This window comes from Cavia porcellus, unplaced genomic scaffold (assembly GCF_034190915.1).
Source record: "Cavia porcellus strain 051 isolate PalLab524CR breed Dunkin Hartley unplaced genomic scaffold, mCavPor4.1 scaffold_25, whole genome shotgun sequence".
Lineage (NCBI taxonomy): Eukaryota > Metazoa > Chordata > Mammalia > Rodentia > Caviidae > Cavia > Cavia porcellus.
In genome coordinates this window covers 39,095,566-39,112,598 of record NW_026947508.1, presented here as the reverse complement: position 1 = coordinate 39,112,598, position 17,033 = coordinate 39,095,566, and the positions used below count along the sequence as shown (strand labels likewise).

The window sequence follows — 17,033 nt, the reverse complement described above, 5'->3', positions numbered from 1 at the left end:
GAGCTAAATCCCCAGCCCCGACCCCCGCTTTTTAAAGGCAGAGTTTCACTGGGTAATTCAGTCAGGCCTTAAAGTCCCTTTCTAGCTCAGGGTAACCTTGTACTCAAGGTGATCCTTCTGCGTCAGCCTCTGAGTGCTGGGATTACAGGTAGTATATACCACCATGGTTGGTTCAACCCATTTGTTTTTAGTTTTTTGCAACCAGTTGGTATTGTATTTGGCACTGTTTTACAGACACTTGAATACAGAGCCTTATTCAAATAAGAGATCAATTTTTGTTGTGAGATCTTGGTGGAGGGAAAACACAGTTGCTTGAAGAAGCTATCCACAATCCAAGCTTCTGCTAGCTAGGCTTTGGTAATGACTGACTTTTTTTTTTTAAAGACAGGGTCTTGCTATATAGTTTAAGCTGGTGTTGAACTTACTGTGTAACGTAGGCTAGACTCAAATTTTCACTGTGTCCTTCAGCCATAGCCTTCTGAATGCTGGAATTAAAGGTGTGCACCATCATGCCTGACACAACTCACTCTTCAGAGCAATAACTCCGGGAGGGCTGGAAATTTAGCTAAGCAGCACAAGCATCTGCCTGGCAAGCACAAGGTTGTGAGATTAATTTCTGGTACAAAAAGCAAAACAAAACAAAAACCTAAGGCAATCCCTAAGATCTACTACTGGAATTCCTTTATACTCCATGCCTTTTGATGAACTGAGGACCTCCTGTTAGGTCCCACTTAATAAAAGCTGCATGCTATTGCCTGATGGTGCACTGTTGAGCTCTTTGTGGCCGGGACATCTGATGACCAGGTAAATGTAACTTTTATTTTAAAGTGAAAAAAGGAAAAAGAAATCTTGAAGTAAAAGAAGAAAAGGGAAAAGGTGAAAAAAAGAGAAATGCCTGTGTAAGATAGGCCACATAGAAACAGGAAGATGGCAGTGGTAGCCAACTGAATGGCCACCATCTTTTTTTTCCTTTTTTGTTTTTAATCGGTACCAGGGATTGAACTCATAACTGCCTGCTTGCAAGGCAGGCACTTATGCCACTGAGCTAAATCCCCAGCCCCACCATCTTTTATATCCTGTCAGATCTGGTCTCCTTGGAAGTTGTTCAGCCCATGCATTATGGCTGTGACTACCAGGTCACTGTTGTTCAGCTGTAATTGACAAGTTTTTTGACTGCCCTGCCATGCCCTAATCTCCTGCCTCAATACTACCATGCTGGGTGTAGTGGCACAGGCCTGTAATACCAGCTCTGCGGGAGCCTGAGCTAGGAGGATCACAAATTCTAGCTCAAACCTGGTCAGTTTAGCAATTTAACATGACCCTATCTCATGTAGGAGCTATGGGGGTCGGGTAGGCTAAGATATAACTCATTGTGGGGAAAAAACCCCACCTCCTTTCTTTTTTCTTTTTTTTGTCTTTTTCCTTTTTATCAGTACCAGGGATGGAACTCACGACTGCCTGCTTGCAAGGCAGGCGCTTATGCTGCTGAGCTAAATCCCCAGCCCCCATCTTTAACTTTTTTTTTTTAATTGGTACCGGCAGTCAAACCTCACGACTGCTTGCTTGCAAGGCAGGCGCTTATGCCACTGAGCTAAATCCCCAGCCCCTCCCACCTCCTTTCTTATCACCAATGTGAGGATTAAGCCCCCAACAAACCACACCTGAATCATAGCACAAGATTACTTGTCCTGATGCAAATATCACATATTTGCTTAGACACATATTTGCTGTAAAAAGGAAAAAGGAAAAACAAATTTATCAGGAAAATACTGTGATTCTTAGGGCCAGCATATGGCAGTTCCTACTTGGATCTTGTCTCACTGGGACTGTTTCCTGGTCTCTCCTGGCCTCAGGGAAGATTACCACATTGCTCAGTTTTAAACTGGGCACCTTGCCATTAATTATAGAGTTTGATCTGTGGAAAGAAAATAGGCATTGGGTTAATATTTTCCACTGTGCTTTTTAAAAAATGGGTTTAGGGCCATAAACCACCTTGCAAGTCTCATATTAGCCGTCACTAATGTTTTGGCATATATACTTTTGCCATTCACCTCTAAATATTTTGTAATTTTTGTGATTTTTTTTAAAGCCCCTGTAATAGTTATGTATGTTTTTATTATTTTCAGATCAGTTCTTGCTGTGTTGTCTGAGCAAGCCTTAAACTTCTGACTCAAGCTATTCTCCTGCTTCACCTCCCAGAGCAGCAGGTCCCTCACACATGTACCGTCCTGCCCGTCTACTGCCAGGCATGTAATCTCAGCATCCGGGAGGCTGAGGCAGAAGGATTGCCACAAATTTGAGGCCATCCTGAGCTGCATAGCAATTTCAAGGCCAGCCTGAAGTACTAGTAAGACCCTGTCTTAAAAACACAAAAACCAACAAAACAAAAAATAAAGAAAATATTCCATATCTTTATTCATTTCTTATCTTCTAGAGTTGCAGTTTCTTTTTCTTTTCCTTCTTTTTTTTTTTTTTTTTTTTTTGCTTTCAGTTTCTCAAGTGGTATAAAGTTTCTCATAAAGATCATGGATTTGTCAAATACGCCTTTATCAGTTTTGTTTTATGTGTTATAAGGTTATGTTATTAGATACATACAAGATCATTATTCTTTAATAGTAACTGTAATGTCCACACAGTGCTTTTTTCCTTAGATTGGTTGGCTTCAACTCTGTCAGGCCTAATATATATATATATTTTTTTTATTTAAGGAGAAAAGAAAAAAAAAGTGAAAGGGTACAAGTTATACAGATTTACAGAAGAAGAAAATGAACAGTAGGAAATCACTAGTTAATGGATTACATATTGCCATCTTAAAAATAATTGTTCAAGTCACAAAATTAAAGCTTGTAGAGTGGACATTCCAACAATGATACTGCAAACAGTTCTGTTCAATGATCCAATAAAACTCTGTGATATCATTTTCTATCTTATACACTTAAATATACATGCAGTTATATAGTTTAGAGCACTTTCTTTTCCTCTCTTTTGTACAATGATTATTACACATTTTGGGTTTCATTGCTCCCACGGTTCTTATTGCTTTTTTGGAAGAGAGTAAAACCAAATGAGACATAACAGGACAGAATCGGTCAAGTCAAAAGGGTGGACATAATAGATAATATAAAAATATAATACAAGGTGATCAACAATGGTTACCATAATGCCTCCCGCTATCTCTAATAGAATTGCCTATATCATTAGTTATAATACAATTGAACAAAATAGTAAAGAACAAAACCGACAAAACCAAAACATTGGAGACATTGTAGGTCTTCAAAAGTAGATAAAAGTCAACAAGAATGGGCGTTATAGTGAATCTCATTATCTTCTCAGCTGATGCCTAAACTTTCGAACCTGATACTATCCATCAAAACAGAATAGGGGAACATCAGTCAAAAACAAGATGATGAGAGTAACACAGGGCTTCAAATTGAGATAATAGAAAGTCAAAGTGGGTTACTATATTATATCCTGCTATTTTTTCCCTTTAATTAAACGGATAAAAATAAAAAAGTAAATAATGGAGTGGAGACTGAGAAAAAAGAGGGCATAACAGCAAAACAGCGCAGATCAAACATAACCATTTAAGCAGAATAGTGTTTCACCACCAGATAATTCCGACCTAAAAGTAGTTACCATATTGACTCTTTCCTTGAAGTCCTTGGGTACAACTTCATATACTGTAGCATTAAGTATATCAAAACAATGTAAAACCATTTAAGAAAATGACAGCATTACAGAGTATTTAGAATCGACTAACAGAAAATGAACAATGGTTTCTGTATAATCTCCTTGTCTTTAAAAGGTTTTTGCTTATACTATCCTACATAACAAAATCCAATAAGATACAACCTGTTTAGACCATTGGAGACAGAAGAACAAAAGCTAGATGAGACTTCAAAACAAGATGCTACTAAATCAGTATTACCTATTAAGATGTCATTTTCTCTAAAATAGCTGTTCCTATCATCCAATCTTCTCTGTCTCATTTCTGTTGAGCTCTTTTTCTGTCAGTAGCTGTCAGTTTGTCTTCTTCATTTTGTTCTCTGCTCCATTCGTTGTGGCCTCCCCACCACTATTTCTGGGTTCTTTGTATTTTTCTTTTTTTAGAATATCCTGCAATACTTTCTGTAGGGTTGAATTGGTGGTTGCAAATTCCCCCAGTTCCTCTTTATCCTGAAAGCACCTTGTTTTTCCATCAATTTCCAGGGACAGTTGTGCAGGATATCTCAATCTTGGCTGGAAGTTATTATCTTTCAAAGCTTGAATTATTTCCCCCCATGCTCTTTGTGATTTGATGGTTTGTGCCGAGAAATCTGCTGTAATTCTGATGGGTGTTCCCTTGTAAGTGGTCTGTTTCTTGTCTCTGACAGCTTTTAATATTCTGTTCTTGTATTGAATTTCTGAAATTTTTATTATTATATGCCTGGGTGTTTCTCTGTTAGGGTTGTAGGTAGCTGGGGTCCTGTATGCCTCATACATCTGAGTATCTTTACCTTTTGCTAACTTAGGAAAATTCTCCTGGATTATTTCTGTGAGTAGCTTTTGTAGTTCACTTGTTTGTGTCCCTACTTCTTCTTTTATGTTCTTAATCCTTAAGTTATGGCTCCTCTTATCATCTTCTTGTCTTTGTATTATTGCTGTTTGTTTCTTTGTTATTTTTAAGAAGTTTTTCATTTCATTCTCCCATATTACAAGTCTGCCCTCCAGCTCAGATAGTCTGTCCTTAGTTTCTTTCAAGCTGTTATGCCAGTCTTGGATAGACTTCTTAATTTCTTGATAGTCCCTTTGAACCTGCTTCACGTACTCTATGCTTTCTCTGTTTTCTCCATCAAACAATTCTCCCCTCTTTTTCTATTCTTCCATTCCACCATCTGTTTTTTCCTGGGTGGTGCTTAGCATTTCTCTAACTATTCTGCATACTTCTAGCTTCAGGTCGTTGATAACTTCATTCCTGAATTGGTCTATGAGGCTCTCTATATGGCGCTTAATGTCTATTGGTGCGGTGTCCGCTATTGCCTGTTTCTCAGAATTGGGGGCCGAGGAGCCTTTCTTGTTGCTTCCCTTCTCCATTTTCTCCGTTCCTTATAAAATGCAAGCTTACATAGGAGGCCCAGCTTCCCTGCCTGTCAGCCACAGCCTGATCAAATTGCGCTGGCTAGGTGTTCCCGCCCACCGCTGCGCACCAGGGAGTTATGGACTAGGCAGCCTACGCGGGAGTCACCCCTCCAGGCCACCGTCAGGCTCTGGGATCTGGGTTAGGCCCGCCTACCAAGTCCATCCGCAGCATCACACAGGCCAGGCACTTTTCACCAATCCCGTCCGAGAGGGGAATGTGTGGCTGGAGTCGCCACCACGCCCTGCTCTTACAGGACTGCCCGAGCCCAGAAAGTCCTCCGCTGGAGTCAAACTGTGGTAGAGTGTCAGTTTCTCTCACTCACCTCGCCACCAGTCAGTGTACGCCTCCTTGTCCGTCCTGTTTTCAACTCCATTCGCAGACTCCCATTCCCAGAGCTTCTGCGCGTCTCTCCTTGCCGAGCCGCTGTGGAAGCAAGTTAGCCGCCGAGCGGCGGGAAATCCAAACCGCGGTTTCCAATGGCGCGGGGTCCAGCCTCCACACCGAGTCTTTTCTGTTCCTATTTTAGCGCCAGGTTGCATTCCAAGTTGGTTTCTCTCAGCCCAGTTCATTCCTGAGTCAGCAGAGCATATCTCTACCGGCTCATGTCTCCTTAGTTCGCATCATTCCTGATTTCTGAGCCGAGCCTTTCAGAGAGCCTCCGGTAGTTGCTGTTATCTATCCGCCATGTTCTCCCTCCAGGCCTAATATTCTTTGCATTATCTAGGTTCAAAATCTGATTTTGTAATTTACGAGGTATATGATTTTGAGAAAGTCATTTAGGTGGCCTACCCTCCTGTGCACCTTTTTTTCCTACATTTACTTGGTCCAAACTTGCTCTGCAGAGCCTTTTTCTTTTCCTACATTTAGTAAAACTTTGCTGCCATTAAAAAAGAGAGAAAGCCATTTAGTCTCTGCCTCAATTTCCACAGCTATAAAATGAAGGTATTAACTAATATCTACCTCACAAAGTTCTTTGAGGATTAAATGAGTTAACAATCCAGGCATGGTGATACATACTTACAATCTCAACACTCCAAGAGGCTGAGGCAGAAGGATCACAAGTTTGAGCTCAACTTAGAGAATCTAGCAACTTGGCTAGATCCTGTCTCAAAATAAAAAATAAAGAGCTGGGGATGTGCTTCAGTGGAAGCCCCTGGATTCAATCCTCAGCCTCCAACCACCACTACCACTACCACCAAAAATGAATGAATGAATGAATGAATAAATAGTATTAAATAGTTATACAGCAAAACCAATGACACGTACTATAGATGTTAGCTATATTTTTGCCATTTAGTCACATTCGTTTGTTTTTTTGAGACAGGGTCTCCCTGTGTAGTTCAGGCTGGCCTTGAACTCATCATGTAGCCGAGGCTGGCCTCAAGGTGATTCTCCTGCCTCAGCCTCTCAAGTGCTGAGATTACAGGTATGCATGACCATGCCTGGCTATTTTTAACATACTTGTAATTTAGTATTGCTTATAATTTAAACAAATGAACATGATACCTGACTGTATGGTAAAGAAAAACAAAAGAAAAGCCAGTGAATATGTATAGATTTTCATATTCAAAATTTGGAGTATAAGTATTTTAATAAGACATACTGAAATAATCAGTGGATTTTTTTTTCTGGTGGTGGTGGTACTATATGTTCAATCTAGCAGCGATGAACCTTTTAGGGATGAGTACCCAAAATGCAACCAAAAACCCACTTATTTATTACATAGTAGCAACACTGCAGTTAAACCTGAATACTGAGGTTTTAGATTAGAGAAAGTAACTGTTATCCAACACTCAGCTGCTGGGGTGACTTGGCTTGTGTGCTGACAAAGAGGGATCTATGTGCCTGCTGTTGCATATGTGTCATAGATTTACCACCAGTGACAAAGGACCTTTGAACTGATCTGTGTCCCCTGCACTTAAAAGGAGGGGAAAAAGGATTTTTTTGAGACGGTCTCACTATGTAGTTCAGGCTGGCCTTGAACTATTTTGAGACACCATCTTGCTAAATTCCTAAATCGCCTAGACTAGTCTTGAATTTACAATCCTCCTGCCTTAGCTTCCTGAGTGTGGGGAGCACAGGTATGTGCCATGACATCTGGCCAAGACCCCTTCTTATCAATGACTCAGGTGTGGTGGTACATGCCTATAATACCAGCACTTGGTCTCCCAGGCAGGAGAATTGCTGCAAGTTCAAGACCATCCTGGACTGTGTAGCGAGACCCCCATCTTAAAACAAAACACAGTTAGATGAGAACTGAGTCCCTTTTCTCCATGAGGTCACTATTGAATTAGGATGTGACCAGAATTACGGAAAGAATTAAGTTTGAGAACCCAGCTACCACTGTGTGTTTAGATTTAAGAAAAGACAATCAGAAGTCAGTTAAGTCCAGGAAGGAAAACTAAAGAGCAAAGATGCTAGTATACATTAGAACAAATATAATAACAAACTAGTCTTATTTGTATATGATGAGAGCAAAGTATCCTCAGTTATAACATGGCTAGTTTGCCAAGAAAAATTACACTGACAGAAAAGAGAAAATGCAACTATGACATATCTTTGACGATTTTATCAGCATTTCTTTGTAAAATGTTCACTTAGCATTGAAAATTTCATTGTTTCATTATGGGAAAAGAAGATGACCAAGTAAATCTATTGATAACTTGCTTTGCAGGCAAAGCAACAATATGCTGTATTTGATGCTTTGAAATAAAAGACTAAATTACTCTGAATATAAAAGCTACAAATGAATTCTGATACAGGTTGTCTTGTATTGAAATTCTTTTGCCAGGAGCAGTATTTTCATTGGCAGCATAATTTTCTGAAATGTTGACCAACTATTAATGTTGTTCTGGACAAAACAAAACAAAACAAAACAAAAGGTTTTGTCGTCGATTTATAAGGTAGTTGCATTCCTGAGAAATTCAGGATATATTAAAACTGTACAAGATAGATTTGTTTTTATGTAAAGTAGAGTTGGAATCCAAGTTAGGTAGTTATAAATATGTTTTTCATTTACTTAAATGTCTGGCAAGACATTTGCATTTCATTTAGTGTATGGAACAGTACTTTTCTGTGAAAGACTGCCCTGTACCTTGTGGGACTTCTAGCATCTCCTTGTGCCAGTCATTGGGAGATGCAAAATATTTCGCCTCAAAACTTCTGAAACAACTAAATGAGTTGTTATAACCTCGTTGAAAACTACTGACCTAAACTCTATCTTGCTTAATACTGTGATGTTGCTATAACAGCTTCGTCTTACCACTGTGACTACTTAAGTCTGAGCCATTGATTATTTATTTTTATTTTTTCACTAATTTAATACTTTAGTTAACTTCATGATTCATTGCTTTGTGACAGCTTTTAGACTGTTATCTTTTTTTTTTTTTTTTTTTTGGTACCGGGGATCGAACTCATGACCTCACGCTTGCCAGACAGTTATGCCACTTAGCTAAATCCCTAGCCCCTACACTGTTATCTTTATAGTTATTTAATTGTTTCTCTTAGCTGACCAAGGATTTTTGCTTTTACCTTTCTATAGCACCAGCTTCCTAGCCAGGAGTAGTGGTTCAGGCCTGTAATCCCAGTACTTTTGGAGGTTGAGGCAGGAGGAGCACAAGTTTGAGCCCAACCTGGGCAATTTAGCAATTTGGCAAGACCCTATCTCAAAAAAAAAAGGAAGGACCGAGGGTATAGCTCAGTACAAGGACACTGAGTTTAATTCACAGTACTGTAAAATAAACAAAAAACAAAAACAAACTTGACTCCTTAACTATTTAAATTCAGTGAACTTTTTTTTTTTTTGTAGTCAGCAACTACTAAATGGTAGGCATTGTACCAGAGAAGAGATTTTTGTTTTGTTTTTTGATTTTTTTGTTTGTTTGTTTTGTTTCTTGCTATGTAATTCAGGCTGCACTTCAAACTCACAGTAGTCCTTCTGTTTCAGCCTCCTGTTCTAGGGTTACAGGTGTGCCCAGCTCTCAACTTATTTTTTTTTCATAATTTCTTTCTTTTCTCCTTCTCCCTGCCTGTTCTTACCCTTTCCTGTTCTTTTTGTCTTTCTCATGTTTCTTCCCTTCTCCCTCCCCCCGCCCCCCCCCCCACAACCCAAGCCCTCATGCAGGCTGGGGAAGCTCCACCATGACTTACATCTCCAGCCAATGTAATTTTGTTACATTTATTTATTTTTAATTGTATTAAAATATACATAACATAAAATGTACCATCTTAACAATTTTAGGTGCACAATTAGTGGAGTTAAATATATTCACATTGTTGTATAAGCAACTTTCAGAAACTTTTCATATGTAAAACTAAACTCATAAAACAGCTCCCCATTCCATGGTAACCAATATTCTACTTCCCATCTCTATAATTCTAAGTATGTGATATATGTGGAATTACATGGTCTTTCTCCTTCTGTAACATGCTTCTTTTACTTAGCATGTTCTTAAAATCATTCACGTGTCAGAATTTTCTGCCTTTTAAATGCTGAATAATATTGTGCTTAAATATTATTTAATAATAGTACCCTGTTTTGTTCATTTGTCTGTCAGTGGCTTTGGCTGCCATGAATAATGCTGCTATAAACATAGCTCTTTTACAGTTTTTTCTCTATATCCTTCCCCATACCTCTGCTAACAAATTCAGAAAAAAAGAAAGTTATCCTTCCCCTCCAGAACACATATGGGTAAATAAATGATTCCGTGGTGTATAGAAGATATGTTAGAAGTATTCAGTAACTGCTGTTCCATTGTTTTCGTGGTGCTCATGAGATAGGTCAGGCCCCTGGCACAAGAAAGGAAAGATGAGTCCAGCTGAGCTCCTGGTCTCACGGTACTTTTTTAGCCCAGTGAGAAGGTATTTTTGCACATAGCTGTATGATAAATGTTGTATTGGTTTTGTAAATGTAGTCCTAAGGTGACAGCATAAAGAAAGGAACCACAAACCATTTCTAGAGAGAGTCAGGAGACTTCAGAGAGGAGGGAACATCAGAATGTGGCCTTAAAAGATAAAGAGTGCATGCCTGTAATCCCAGCACTTGGGAAGCTGAGGCAGGAAGATTGCTGTGAGTTTGAGGCCAGCCTGATCTATATAGTGAGATCCTGCCTCAAGAGGACCCTCCTCCCCCCGCCAATATATGTATAAGTAAGCAAAATTCAGCAGGGGTGGGGGGTGGGGCTGCAGAGAAGGACATTTATTTATTTATTTATTTATTTATTGGTACCAGGAATCGAATTACGACCTCACACTTGCCAGGCAGACACTTAGCCACTGAGCTAAATTAACGACCAACGAGAGAATATTTTATGGAGATAAAAGACAAAATAGAATGAGTCTAGCAGGTATAGGTCAGTGGCACAGTGCCTGCCTGGCAAGTACAAGGTCCTCAGTTTGATTGCCAGTACCAGAAAAAAAAGAAAGAATGAAAGAAAATGTGTTGTAAACAACATCTTACCTTTTTGTTTCAGGAAATGGACTTTTTTTTTCTGGTTGGTTTGAAATGAAAATTAGTTCTTTTTGAATTTTACACATGGTTCTAAGATAAAGAGTGAACTTTTTTTTGGTTTGTTTTGTTTTCAGAGGATGGGAAAGGGAGTGGTTTTCAGATGGAGAGCCCTAAAACACAGATGTCTTGGGTAAATAGAGTTGGAAAAATACTGTTAGTGAGTTCAGTATTTCTTTTAACTTATCCACACAAGATCTGACAAGGAAAGCCACTTCTGTTTCAGCAGTCATGAGGTCCATGACAACAGAATCATTGATGTGCTAAGAGAGTTCAGTGCCAGATCTCAGCAAGTGACCTAGGAGGGGTTGTCAGGGCTGTGCTTTCAGCTCTGCGCCCCCCCCCCCTTCTTTCTTTCCTTCTTTCCTTTTGGTCTGGTGTAGGAGATCAAACCCAGAGCCTCCCATGTGCTGGACAAGGGTTCTACCACTGAGCCTCATCCTAGCTCTGGCCTCAGTTTCTTGTCTGAGGCTACTATGACTCCTCCAAGCATCCCATTTGCTGATCTTGGCCTTCTGCTACTCTGTTGATAAGCTCTAAGGTCTGTCCTGCATTATTAGTTACATTAAACTTCTAGGGGGCTACTGTTATTACAGAGTTATTGGAGGTTGAAAAGTAACTTGTGATATTTTCTACTGGAGGTTTTAGGCAATGAAGTATAACATGGGAAATGTATTTAAGTCCATAGAAAGATAACATTTTGCATAACAAGTACTTGTTGTATAAGATGTGATTTGTTCTAAAACCAGAAAGTTTTGAGGTCTTTGAGACTTTTATGACTGCTCTGCTGCCTTTGTCTTGATTCCTCAGCAAGGAGCTCACATCTCAGTGAATAATTGAGCTTCTTTTTGTTAAGAAAAAATATTTTCTCTGGCAGTCTGATTTTGCTGCTACTGACAGTTTTTAGGGGGTGAAAACATTACTATTCAAGTAAAGTGTTACGGTGCTTTTTTTTTTTTTTTGGTTTGCCTGTTTCAGTTTTTGTTTTTTTAAGAGTCCCACGGTGTGGCCAAGTTGGCCCCAAACACATGATTGTTCTGCCTCAGCCTCCTCAGTAGTGAGATTACAGTCATTCACCACCTTGCTCAGCTGCATTACAGTTGTTAAAACCTGTGATATGTGGTCTGAAATGAGGAAATAATGTTTCCACATGTAAAATAGATTGCATTCTGTAAAGAGTAAATAACTTTTAGAAATAGATTTGCTTTGTGTATAAGGATAGTAGTTTAAGTGGTGTAGCTCATGTTTGTTGTATCTAATTTGGGTGTATTTAAATGATTATAAGTTGTTTTGGGTTGAGTTACTACAATATTAGCTCCAAATAGTTCACAGGTTTCTTTCTGTGTTTACCATGAGTGTCCTCTCCCCTCAGCTCTTGGTCTTGGAGATTAAACCCACGGTGGAGTCCTTGCCTGGCTAGTACACTCATGACTGAGCTGCATCCCCAGCCTCTGCATTTCTTAATGGATACATTTTTATGGTGCTTGGGGGAGGCTACAAGTGTATGAATTTAGTGTTTTATAAAGACAATTTTATAGTTTATTTACTGTTATATAGGATTAAGCATATCTTCTTTTTTTATTTTTTGTCTTTTTCGTTTTTTTATTGGTACCGGGGATCGAACTCACGACTGCCTGCTTGTAAGGCAGGCGCTTATGCCACTGAGCTAAATCCCGAGCCCTGCATATCTTCTTTTTTTTCTTTTTTCTTTTCTTTTCTTTTCTTTTCTTTTCTTTTCTTTTCTTTTCTTTTCTTTTGTGTGTGTGTGCGCTAGGATTCAAACTCATAACCCTGTGCTTGTCAGGCAGGCACTATATCCCTGGCCCTTGCATACCTTTTTTTGTGCACTCTGAAAATTCTACCTAGGAACTTTTTACTGTTGGTATCCTTACTCGATGGCTGCCATCAGAAGTTGGGTTCAAAAATTTCCCCTGGTTTTTTCAAGATCTTAAAAAAGGGGCCAGAGATTTAGCTCAGTGGCATAAGTACCTGCCTTGCAAGCATGCGGTTGTGAGTTTGATCCCTAGCACAAAAAAAAAAAAAAAAAAAAAAATCTTGAAAAAGGGTATTAACTGGGCATAGTAGCTCATTTCTATAATCCCAGCACTTGGGAGGCCGAGGCAGGAGGATTGCCACAAGTTTGAGGCCAACCTGGGCTACATAGCAAGACCCTGTCTCAAAAATAAATAAAGGATATTAATATGAGTTATTATTGTAACTGAAAATGTTATAGATACTTTGAAAATGAGTCATGTGTAGAAACAAGTGTATTAAAATTGTATAACTAAATACCTCTGCCTTTCAGACAAAGGATATGATTTCTTAAGATATTAATGTTTTTCTGGCCTGCTCAATGTGAAATAATTTTGGTCTGAATGGAATAAATTCATTAATGAAAGCAAGACTCTATTATAATTTATTTAAACTGGCACTACCATAATCAGTGTATTCATTATGTGTCACAAATGTTTACTGATAAAAACATTTAAAAATCTTGACACTGACACACCTTGGCATGTTCTGTGTGTGTGTGGAGACTTTGACTTCATTTACAGCTACTCTATTTGACCCTCTTTTCTTCCTCTGTTTAATTTTCTAGGTTCGCCACCGAGCGTCTGGTCAGGTGATGGCTTTGAAGATGAACACGCTGAGCAGTAACCGGGCGAACATGCTGAAGGAAGTGCAGCTCATGAACAGACTCTCGCATCCCAACATCCTCAGGTAGTGGCTCTCCTTTCCTTCTCAGTGCGGAAGGCGGGGGCGGCTAGAAAGAGATTCTCGATTTATCTTGCTGGGGTTTAGCTATGCTCTATGTCTTTTTCTTTCCACTGAGACTTAATTTCCAAGTAATTAACTGAATTTAATAAGGCAACTTCCTCTGGCACTCAAGTTGCTTTATTCTCATTAGAACATTGGTAACAGCTCATTAGAGTAGTTGTTTCCAGGGCTGATTAATAATTTATCAAGAAGACAAGACTGGGCTTTATGTGGTTATTTCATTTTCCTAATTGTTTTATGAGGAATTTAATTAAATCAATGAAAATAAAGCAAAATTATGCCTTCAAAGCTGTCTACACTAAACTTTTAGCACTCAAGACAATTTGCTTTGAGAATTATTTTTATATATAATTATATAATTATCACTTCCTAGGAATCAGTATTTGAGTAGTTCTCACTTTAATTATCTTAACGTTTTAGTGTATTTCCAAATGAGAGCAAATAACAGTTTAGTTCAATATATGTTTAATTAAGACTTACATGGAAGAGGCTTTGATGTGATACAAGTGCAGTTCACTTAGGGTCATCTATTGCTCCTATTTTTATATACTTATATTGAACTACAGTGAGATTATATAGCTGAAATATGGCTTGTCAGTGGTACTAAATATTAAATTAAATTAAGTGCTTACTAGAAACTCGCTGTTTGTTCAGAATCATTAGCTTCCTAATCCACAACAAAAGTAATCCAGACAGTATTTTTTTTGTTTGTTTGTTTGTTTTCCTTTTTATCGGTACCAGGGATCGAACTCACGACTGCCTGCTTTCAAGTCAGGCGCTTGTGCCGCTGAGTTAAATCCCCAGCCCCAGACAGTATTTTTACTTTGATGATTTTCATCTAAATCTATAAGTTAGATTAGCACATTTTTTGAGCATATGGTACATTCCTGGTGAAGTGTCAGATAGCAGAAAGGTGTGGGGGTTTATATAAAACAGAGCGATTGCTAGCAAGAAATTTGTACTCTACCTGGGAACCTAGGACTTATGTACATGTAGTGGAATGAGGATGCCACTACTTGTTAAAACAAACTCCAAGCTTTGAGGAGGTTCAGAGGATGAGAGGCCATATTGACTTGATAGAATCAGAGAATACTTCTTAGAGGAGAGAACTTGAACTAGATTTTGAATTTTAACACCCTTTCAGAAGATGGGGAAGAAATTTCAAAAGAAACAGAACAATGACATATGAAGCATATATGTAAAAGTGAAAAAAATGAGAAACCAGTGAAAAAAAAACTATTTTCTAGTTTTTGTTTAAAAATAAAAAATATTTTTGTTCTTTTGTGAGAGGGTCTCAGCAGGTAGTTCAAGCTTTTAGTTCAGGCTGACCTTGAACTCACTGTATAGCCCAGGTTATCATCAAACTCATGATCCTCCTGCCTCACCCTCCTGCAAGCTGGGATTACAGGCCTGCGCCATTGTGCCCAACCTATCTGTTGTTGAATTCACTATGTAGTCCAGGCTGGTCTCTAACTTGAGCTCCATAATGAGTTTAGGGTCATAATAAATTGCATACTGGGGCTGGGGATTTAGCTCAGCGGCATAAGCACCTGCCTTGCAAGCAGGCGGTCGTGAGTTCAATGCCCAGTACCAATGAATAAAAAAACAAAACAAAACAAAACAAAAAACTACGTAGTAAGACCATGTCCCCAAAACAAAATGCAAAAAACAAAACACAAAAACTTTGTCCTAAGTAAATTTTATTCATTACATCAAATTTTTAAAAATATAATTTTTGTATAATAGAATTATATATAATTGATCCTCCTGCCTCAGTCTCCTGAGTGCTGGGTTTCCAGGCATGTGCCCCCATGTGTGGTTGAGAAACACCACTTGTTGAGTGTTTGTATGGTGGTCTTTTACTTAAAGAGTTTTTTCACATACAGCATCTCTCCATTAAAGGAACTAACGCTGAGAGATTATATATTCCCCAATGCCATAATTCTCAGGCCTGGGTTCTTTCTCCTAGAACTGAGAATTTGTTTTTTTTTGTTTTGTTTTGTTTTATTGGTTGTGTTTTGGTACTAGGGAGCAAACTTACAACCTCATGCTTGCCAGGCAGGCACTTGTGGCACTAAGCTAAATCCCTAGCTCTTAGAACTGAGAATTTGATTAGATTAATGCCGAAGTAAGTAAAAAAAAAAAAAAAAACAAAAAAAACTGAGAATTTGAGAAGATAGTATTGACAGATAAATGTAGAAACATAGACTTGTGCCAGAGTATTTAGAAATGTTTTGTCTAAAGCCAAGAATATTGTATTTTATATTCCATATGTTGGATTTGGAGCAGGGATTAGTCTAAGAGGTAACTGATATCAAGATATGAAAGGGGTTGGTGTTAGGGGGAGACTGGTAGCCCAGAGATAGTTAGGGGGCTTGGTCATATTTGAGAGTGAGATGGATGGAGTGTATCTGATATTCTGCTGGGAATTTTAAAGATGATTATATTTTCATTTGACTTAAAAATGATTTTTTATTGTTTTATTACAGAAGTGAGACATGATCACTTTAGAAAATAGTAGAAAATAGTTATTAAACTTTCTCTTAGTTTTTGTACTTAGGAATAAAACTATTATTAGTACTTTGGCTTATTTCCTGCCAATCTTTTTTATTTCATATTTTCTTCTCTTTTGAATTGAGTTGACAAATGGACTTTCTTTCTTTTTTTTTTTGTCGTCTTTTTGAGACAGGGTCTCTCTCTGCAGTTCAGGCTGGCCTTGAGCTCACTTTGTAGCCTAGGCTGGTCTTGAACTCACAACAATCCTCTTGCCTCAGCCTCACGAGTGCTGGGATTACAGGTGTGAGCCACCATGCCTGGCTGGAAGATTGACTTTTAATTACAAGAAAATTGGGGGTCTACTAGGGATCAAGCCTCACTCTAAAATGGATGTGGTACCACATGCCTGTAGTTCCAGCATTTGGGAAGCTAAGGCAGGAGGATCACTGCAAATTAAAGACCAACCTGAGCTCCACCCTAACCCTTCAAAAAGAAACTGAAATGCATATGCAGCAATCTCCATGACCAAGGTTACCCCGGCAGCAGTTTGCCACACTAATAAAAGTGTCTGGAAGCTCAAGGCCACTGTGGTTCACGAACTCATTTTTCTCTGATTCTGGTCACAAACTGAACTGGACAAGGGCCAAATCAAATTTCACCGTAAGGTCAACATTGAACCTAATGTTGAATTTGATTCAGTTCTCATCCAATTCAGTTAGCAACCAGAATCATGAAGAGAATTGAATTTGTGAATTGAGGTACCACTGTGTATGTTTTTCTGTCATTAGGGGGAAAAACACAGGAAATAAACACAGCAGAACACTGTCAGTAGGTTTGTATGTTTATATGATAAGATTACAAGTGTTTTTGTTTTCCAAACTTTCCTGTATTTCTCATTGTTCTTTAATGAACATGACTGGTTATTTTTGGCCAAGACAGGTCTTTAAACATTCAAGGGAAAGTACCTGCCCACATAAAACCTCCACCGAGGTACAGATTGTGTAGAACTGCACGTTTCCATACTGTTAGAGCCAGTGACCAAAGCACCTGGTCACTGCATACCCACTACCCACTTTCCTTGGAGGTTTTGGTGGGGAGAGGGGAATTAAGAAGAGAAATACTGGGGGCTGGGGA

At 38.7% G+C, this 17,033-nt stretch overlaps 2 protein-coding genes across 5 annotated transcripts in view; both read left to right on the top strand.

Moving 5' to 3' along the window:
* Window positions 1-17,033, top strand: part of Tesk2 (testis associated actin remodelling kinase 2) — a 131,482-nt gene that overhangs the window by 47,560 nt on the left and 66,889 nt on the right. For all 4 annotated transcript variants that reach the window (XM_063236371.1, XM_005000211.4, XM_003462498.5 and 1 more), the window contains exon 3: window positions 13,225-13,346. In XM_063236371.1, the coding sequence (XP_063092441.1) occupies window positions 13,225-13,346 (122 nt within the window). The remainder of the gene's footprint in view (window positions 1-13,224; window positions 13,347-17,033) is intronic.
* LOC134473055 (ATP synthase membrane subunit K, mitochondrial-like) overlaps window positions 13,356-17,033 on the top strand; it is a 28,966-nt gene continuing 25,288 nt past the window's right edge. Inside the window, exon 1 of the mRNA XM_063236375.1 lies at window positions 13,356-17,033. This exon is cut by the window's right edge and continues 25,288 nt beyond it. The gene's annotated coding sequence lies outside the window, so the exon portion shown is untranslated.